Source organism: Garra rufa, chromosome 7 (assembly GCF_049309525.1).
Source record: "Garra rufa chromosome 7, GarRuf1.0, whole genome shotgun sequence".
Taxonomy (NCBI): Eukaryota; Metazoa; Chordata; class Actinopteri; order Cypriniformes; family Cyprinidae; genus Garra; species Garra rufa.
Window position 1 is genome coordinate 16,130,023 of NC_133367.1, and position 8,012 is coordinate 16,138,034.

Consider the following 8,012-nt stretch of genomic DNA (forward strand, 5'->3'; position numbering starts at 1 on the left):
GCAAATGTTTTATTTAAATTTCCTCATGCATTATTGAATTATTGAATGCTGTATCTATGTGAAATGTTGGCAGTAGCACACCGCTGTGCTGAAATTAGTGATGGGTTTTATAATGTCAATAAAAAAATTTCAAAAAGGCATTTTGCAGTGGATTTGTAAAAGCTGTTGCATGTTTTGGCATGAGTTTTTGTTGCATTTTTTTTTTTCTATTGCAGGCATTGCGTGGTGTTTCCATTCCAAGGATCATTTTGCGAAGCTACGGAAAGGTTCGTTTCTCCCATCACTGAGCACAACAGTACAAAAGCAAACAAACAAAAAAAACAACAACAAAGCACTTTTTTCCCAAAGACAAGATCTTTCTGTAGCTGCCCAACATCTCATTTGCGCAGACATTGCAAATGCCTAGCACGCATTATCAACCCCAAATTTATCACAAAATAAGTGGGCAGCTTGAAACAGGTAGGCTACTTTTAAAATAACCATTTAAAAATGTGACACTGAGTGCTGCCTTGGTTATGCCTGTGGAGGTAAAACTATTTGCGCGCTTACAATGATAATTACGGTAAATCTGCAGACATCGGAAACCGGAAACAGCTGTGTTGTTGTTTTGTTCTTCATGGCGTCTGTGGAATCTTCGGCAAAACTCGTAAAACAATCTAAACGTCAACGGGAAAACACGAATGATGCTTCGATTTGAATATGATATGTTATTTTTGACATATGTCTAAGTTTCAGTTAGCCTTTTTGTCGTCGAAATAACTTACTTTCACTTTCATTTTAACGACGTAGGACCAAAACACGCATTTCCATAGAAAATGCGTTCATTTTGTAGTGGATCAGTGTTGAATATGACAGTCTCTGTTTTGGTCACATTGTGTGCATTCGTCGTGGCTGGTAAGACATTTAAACTGTTCGAGCTTTTGCATCCCTAAACGATGAAAACAAACAATGCTATGCAAATGCTAATAAAGACTACAGAAATGCGTATTACTACTACTACTACTACTATTACTACTAATAATAATAATAATTAGTGGTGGCGAGATGAAGCTTCATGAACCATTGAAGCTTTTCAGCCAATGTGATGAAAAGTGCCCCATTTTCTGGAGGCTTTGAATGCACGCTAGGGACACCTGCTGGACCCAAATGAGCTGCAGGAAAACATTGTTAAAAACATGGTTAAAGGGACTTTCTAAATTAAAATATACACTCATAGTAAAAAATAAAATAATAATAAGTCGTTATTTTTTTTAGTTGCTAGTGTTAGAGGGTCACTATTTCAGAGGACTTTTCTGAAGAACAGTGGGCATTTTAAATGCTCAGGACAGAGAAGATACTCTTGAACAACTAGTACAAAACACAGAACAGCCATCCAGATAAGAACATGCAGTAAAAAAAGAAAGAAAAAACACTTAATTAAATGATTGCAATTTTGCATATTCTACAAAGAGTATGTAAACTTATGAGCAGAAGTGTATTGTGAATTATGATGTGTCTTGTATGTCGTTTATTTAATTCAGTCAGTTTTTGAGATTTATTTTTGCCTGATGACTGAATGTTTGAATCAGTGATGCTCCTCTGCTGTTTGTTAGCATGTATTACATTATGAATCCTACCTACCTCATTTCTCTACCTACAAACTTTATGATCTGTAGAAGAATATTTTCACAGCACTTTGCTGCTGTATAATTTTGTTTGGCTAATAATAACTGTACATTTCTTTTCCAGGTGTGTTTGGTGTTTATACACATGGAGTGTCACAGTCTGTGATGGAGGGAGAATCAGTGACTTTAGTTGCTGGTGTTGAAATAAACAAACAAGTAAATATTAGATGGTATTTTAATGACATTCTCATTGCTGAATTCAACAGCGCTCTCGGTTATAGCTGTACAGATTTTCAGTGTAAAGATGCTGATAAGAAATTTAGAAACAGACTGAAGCTGGATCTTCAGACTGGATCTCTGACCATCAAAGACAGCAGAACCACAGACTCTGGAGTTTATAAACTAAAGATAATACAAAACAGCAGAGACAGTGTGAAGATGTTCATTCTTACAGTACATGGTGAGTCATTACATTTGTGCTACTGCATCTGTGTTGCTTGGTATATGAGGTTCCAAATGTGCCAAAAAAAAAAAAAAGAGTTGGCTGCTTTGTGCTTTGTACTATACATTTGTCTGTCTACAGTCAAAATATATTTGGTCAGTTTTCCCACTAGGCATTTACTATAGCCCTATAAACATTCATTTTAATTAATTATTGGACCTTGTTGTGTACTGTAAGGTAAATTTGCAGACGGTCCCTATATAGTCAAATATTCAGTGAATATCAAACATAAGAAAAATATAATTTTACTGTGCTGATGAAGCTTATGATGACAGAACAAGATGACAGTAAAGACGACATAAAAATATGACCGTTAAGATGGCAGAACAAGGTAACAGTACGGATGACAGAACAGGACCACAGAACAAGACGAATCATAAGAATGATAAAAAAAAAAAATATATGATAGGAAAGACAACAGTTAGGAAAACAGAACAGGACAACATAATTAGATGACAGAAAGGATGACAGTAAAAACAATAGAGAAAAAGATGGCAGGGCAACCGACTTCAACAGACAACATGCATGTCAAATACTGATTTACCTGAACAAGTAGGCAATGACTCAAAGACAAATGTATAGTACAAAGCACAAAGCAGTTGACCCTTATTTGGAACCTCATATGGTAGCCTCTCTGCTAAACACTCCTGAAGAACTATATTGCTATACAAAATGTTAATTTAAATTACGACATTTTTAAATTGTTATTTTATGACACATTGATGGTATAAGCAGTAATTACTTTATTAAAGCAATTGGCCCTGTAAACTCTGAGGCACTGGGCTCTGCGTTGTGCTTGCCCATTGTATAAGAGGCTTATTGCTTTAATTTAGTTCAGTAAGATTTAAAGTTGATTTTTTAGTCTCAGCAGTTGGTTTTGGTTCAGAAAGTGCAGCATTTGTGTTATGGTCTAAATTAAAGGGATAGTTTACCCAAACATGCAAATTATGTCATTAATTACTCACCCTTATGTCATTCCAAACCTTTGTTCATCTTTGAAACACAAATTAGGGATGCACCGAAATGAAAATTATTGGCCAAAGCCGAACAAAATTACACACTGGGCCAAAGGCTGATTACCGAATATGGTTTTTCGTGTTTGATCGCGTCACGTCATTGTTCAGTATAATTTTTTTGGCCTTTTCGCTTATTCATCCGAACATCGAAAGATTTTTGCTATTTTCCGAACATTTGGTACATCCCTAACACAAATTTGGCAGTATTTAAAGTTTTTAAATACTGCTAAGCATCTTTCCCTGCATAGACAGCAATGCGATTGACATGTTCAAGGCCCAGAAAGGTAGTAAAAATATCAGTAAAATTGTCTGCGTGACTAATGTTATGAACGGACTTCCTTTTATCTATTCTTTTTATTAAACTAAAAATGTATGGAAAACCCATCTTTTCAGTGGTCAGCATTTTTGCCATTTTTCACAGCACTTTCCTGTTGTGTCATGTTTTTGGCTTATAATACCTGTTTATTTCTTCTTCAGGTTTTTTCAATATTCATTCAGAAGAAGAGTCAGCATTTGTGATGGAGGGAGATTCAGTCACTCTGCATACTGATGTTGAAACAAATCAACAAGAAAAGATTAGATGGTATTTTAATGACGCTCTTATAGCTCAAATTGTTGGAGATCTCAGTGATATCTGCACAGATGTTCAGTGTCATGAAGGTACTGAGAGATTCAGAGACAGACTGAAGCTGGATCATCAGACTGGATCTCTGACCATCATGAACACCAGAACCACAGACTCTGGAGTTTATCGTCTACGGATTATGAGCAGAGACAACATCAGAGAAAAAAACTTCATTTTTGCTGTATATGGTAAGTTATTATATTAACAACAAGTTTTTTCTGTGACATTGTGTGTGTGTTTTTTTTTAATCAATTCATCAGAAATCCAATGTTCATAGGATTTTATAAAAATATGCATACCTTCAGCAGCTAACTTCAACAGCTGTGTGTTTCAGATGTTCCTGCTGCTGAAAGAGATCAAATGAAGAGAAAGTCAGTGAAGGAGGGAGAATTGGTTACTTTAGATCCTGGTGGAATGAAAAACCTGAATTATTTGATGACATGGTATTTTAATGACATTCCCATTGCTCAAAACACAGGAGATCCCATAAAGACCTGTACAGATGGTCAGTGTGAAACCACTGGTGGAAGATTCAGAGACAGACTGGAGGTGAGTCAGACTGGATCTCTGACCATCAAAAACACCACAATCGCAGACACTGGACTCTATAAACTACAGTTCAACAGCAGCAGTAAGATCAGTATCATAAAGATATTCAGTGTTATTGTCACTGGTGAGTATTATTAGTCATTCCGTGCACTTTTTTAAAAAAAACTTAAGTTTGAAATATGTAAATCAACCCAGTGAATGTTTTCATTGTGGGCTGTTAGAAAAAGTGAGCTTTGCGTCAGTATTAAAGTATAACCAAGATCATTTCCTTCACATGAATGTCACATTGAGTTTTGTACATTATGAAATGAAATATTCGAGTCTATTGTTAGCAATGACAGAGGATAGATAGACAAGTCTAAATGTCAGTGAAAAGTATTGTTAAAGTTGATTATTAGTCAGTCCCTAGAAATAATGATTGTATGTCTTTAGCTGTTCCAGATTCAAGTGTGGCTTCATCTGCTAAAGGAGGAGCACATGCTGTTGTAGCAGTAGTTGTTGTTGTTGTTCTGCTGTTTGCGGCTGCAGCAGTTGCTGGTGTGATTTACTTTCGCCGCAGGAGATCTACACAAGCAGGACAAAATGGCAAGATTTACACACAGCTATATTGACAAAATTAGTTTTGTCCCAGTTAACCAAAGTAATGTGTTTAATTTAATTTGTTGTTGTTTAAACAGGCACCATTAGGCTGCAAAATTATAACGAGGTGAGCGCTGAGTCATTTACAAAATTCTCTTTTAAATTTAGCTGTGGTATCATGTTATTATATGAATGAGCAAAAATATTATGAAGTTTTGGACCTCTAGATTAATTTATGGTGTGATCAGCCTTTATTAGAAGCTTTAGGCAATCAGACTCTATTCTATTCATTTCAAGTGGGTTCGACATTATGCAAATATTATGAAATGTGCTTGCTTCTATTTTATAAGCTTTGTTTTATCAGCAAGCAAGTCACAGTTAAACATAAAAGACTTCACCATATGAATGCATGATGAAGCATTTATGTATTTATTTTTACAATACTTAGAAAATTTGTTGTTGGACTTGAAGAACATGAGACCTTGTAATGAGATACATTTACAGCAAAAATGAACGACCGTAACATGTTACTGTGCTTAGACCTTAGAAGCTGACCGAACGTTCATTCTACCTCTAACCAGCTGATACTTTTTTGTTTATTGTTTCTATTATCGATTTATTATTTAGAATTTGTGATTTTTTTTTACCTGTTGCTTTCACTGTGTTGTTTCTGTGACTGAATCATCAACCCTAACCATTTGTTTTTACCTTCGGTGAATGTGTTTTCTTACAGGAGAGGGGTGGAAAACACTCAACTCCCTTATCAGAATGGGATTCACCTGATGACTGCTAAAAATGGAACATCACAGTAGTATTAATTGTTATTTGGGTAACTTGGATGGGAAATGAAGGAGACAAGTGGAAAACTCGGCTTAAATTCTCATCACTCACCGAGAAGTACTTTCACCATTTGCTAAATTCAGAACCAATTCTGATATTTGCTGATTTGTACCAAATGTGTTATAGTTGAAATGAGCAAAAAAATATATAGATTTTGTTCTTTCTATTTTGTTTCAACATATGTGTTGTAAATTGTAAAGGAATATACTTAAAAACTGCAGTCTGTAACTTTGGTAAAAAAAGAAAAAGGAAAAAAAAAAAAAAAAAAAATGAGCCTTACTTTAGCCCGAACGGTTAGCTTATAATAATGTTTTTTTTCCCCCGCGGGAAATTCAAGCGTGCCACCGCGTCATTATGTCACATCTGTAAACATAAAGAAGGCGTCCAGGCTAGTAGGCTATTGCTATATGGCATGTGATGCTGCAGCTGCCAGGGGATCATTTATAGCCTTTTTTTCCACAACGACAATTGTCAAATGACAATTAGAGATTAGACTGTACAGAAATTGAAATCTATGTAATACACACTAGGCTACATGAAGTCACGCAGTAATGATGTTGTTAACATGAACAATTTGACAACAAAGTATACCAGTCCTCATTGTTAACTAGTTAGATGTGATATGAGCAAACCGATCGTTGAATATAATCACCATTGTAGCGTTTTTCCTTAGCTGGTCGGAACAAAAGACTTGTTATTTGCTCTTTCAGATGACAATATCCGGTGAAAATTCTTATTTGGGTCATGTATTCCAAGACGTAGGCTTAAATCTGTGATTCTTAAGTACAATCTCCACACCGGTGTGGTGACTGACAGCCACACATCCTACTCAAAACATTAGATGCATCCGCGCTGGAGCCGTGCCAAAGCACAACCCACGCATGGAAGATAATTCCGCATTAACTGCAACTGCAGGTTTTCAAACAGAGATGGCGACAATGAGGCAAAAATTACGGACTGCAGCTGTAAGCATTTAAGATGCTGCTCCTTTTATTTTTTATTTTTTATTTTTTTTACTGTCAAATTTGTGCATGTCGTGAGGAGGAACTTGTTGTCGTGATCCTAGTCTGTGTTCCCCTATCTTGGTTTTGTGTTTAAGGGCTCTTGTTTTGAAGAGTTTTCCTTTCACCATTGGTTCTGTGTTGCCTTAAGGTAAAGCTCACTACTTTATTACATCACCGTATCTGGTATTAAAGATACCATTATAGATATTTCAATTTAAAAATTGAAAGTTGTGCTAGATAAGTGCTTGTTAAAATGAATAAATGTAAATACAAATGTTTGTTTTGTCAGTCTCAGAGTGTTTGTAATATAGTGTATTTTTATTTTTATTTTTTTATTTTTTTTGCGTTTGTATTTTAGAATATAATCACTGTGTGATTGAAATGATCTTCGTTTGCATTTTCTGCATTCTCAGTCTGGACTCTACCATCACATTCCAGATCAGGAAAAAGAACAGCAAATAATTATACATTATGTTTGACTCCAGTTTTAACCATCATCTGTTTGTCTGAAGAATGGAAGATGGCTTCTAATTGTGCAAACATCTGTTTCTTTCTCAGGTTTTCCTGATTGATGCAGATTATGAGATCTGTTCATTCTGATTATGAGTCACTTATTAAGATTTTTTTATTTTGTTTGTATTATCCAAGGAAAACTGTAAAGTTTCTGTAAAGTTCAGCCCATATAGCAACTGTTTTGTAATGGAAATTAATGTAAACATTGTTTGTTTGCACATGTGACAAATGCTATTAAATATACTGTAATAACAATTGAACTATGTGTATGCCATTGAATTTGTCTTTTTTTTTTTGTAAACATTGATTCATTTATAGAGTGATCGTTAAATATGCACTATGAACACCTTATCTAATCAGCTATCATGTTAAAGGCTTCTTTGTGTATTTATATTGCATGAGGGTGAAGGCTAATTTTGGACATGTGAATTCTTGGTAATGGCACTAGATGGTGCTCTAGTAAAGTTTGTTGTACATGCTTGTCTTGTACACTTTTAAAAGCATAGTTCACCCCAAAATAAAAATGATGTCATTAATTACTCACCCTCATGTTGTACTAAATCTGTAAGACTTTGTTCATCTTCGGAACACAAATTAAGATATTTTTGATGAAATCCAAGAGCTTTCTGACACTGCATGAACAGCAATGCAGCTGACACATTCAAGGCCCAGAAAGGTAGTAAGGACATTGGTGAAATAGTACATGTGACATCAGTGGTTCAACCGTAATATTATAAAACTATGAGAATACCTTTTGTCAGGAAACAAATTAAATATGTT

The 8,012-nt window shown here is 35.1% G+C and overlaps 1 protein-coding gene across 1 annotated transcript; it reads left to right on the forward strand.

Annotated features, from left to right (window-relative positions):
- Nucleotides 1-592: 592 nt before the first annotated feature.
- Nucleotides 593-7,492, forward strand: LOC141337811 (uncharacterized). Its single transcript, XM_073843399.1, has 6 exons — nucleotides 593-894; nucleotides 1,729-2,064; nucleotides 3,600-3,935; nucleotides 4,082-4,420; nucleotides 4,729-5,002; nucleotides 5,609-7,492. Exons 1-5 carry the CDS (start codon nucleotides 816-818, stop codon nucleotides 4,905-4,907), a joined length of 1,269 nt encoding a protein of 422 aa, XP_073699500.1. The 5' UTR covers nucleotides 593-815; the 3' UTR covers nucleotides 4,908-5,002; nucleotides 5,609-7,492.
- The last annotated feature ends 520 nt before the right edge of the window (nucleotides 7,493-8,012 follow it).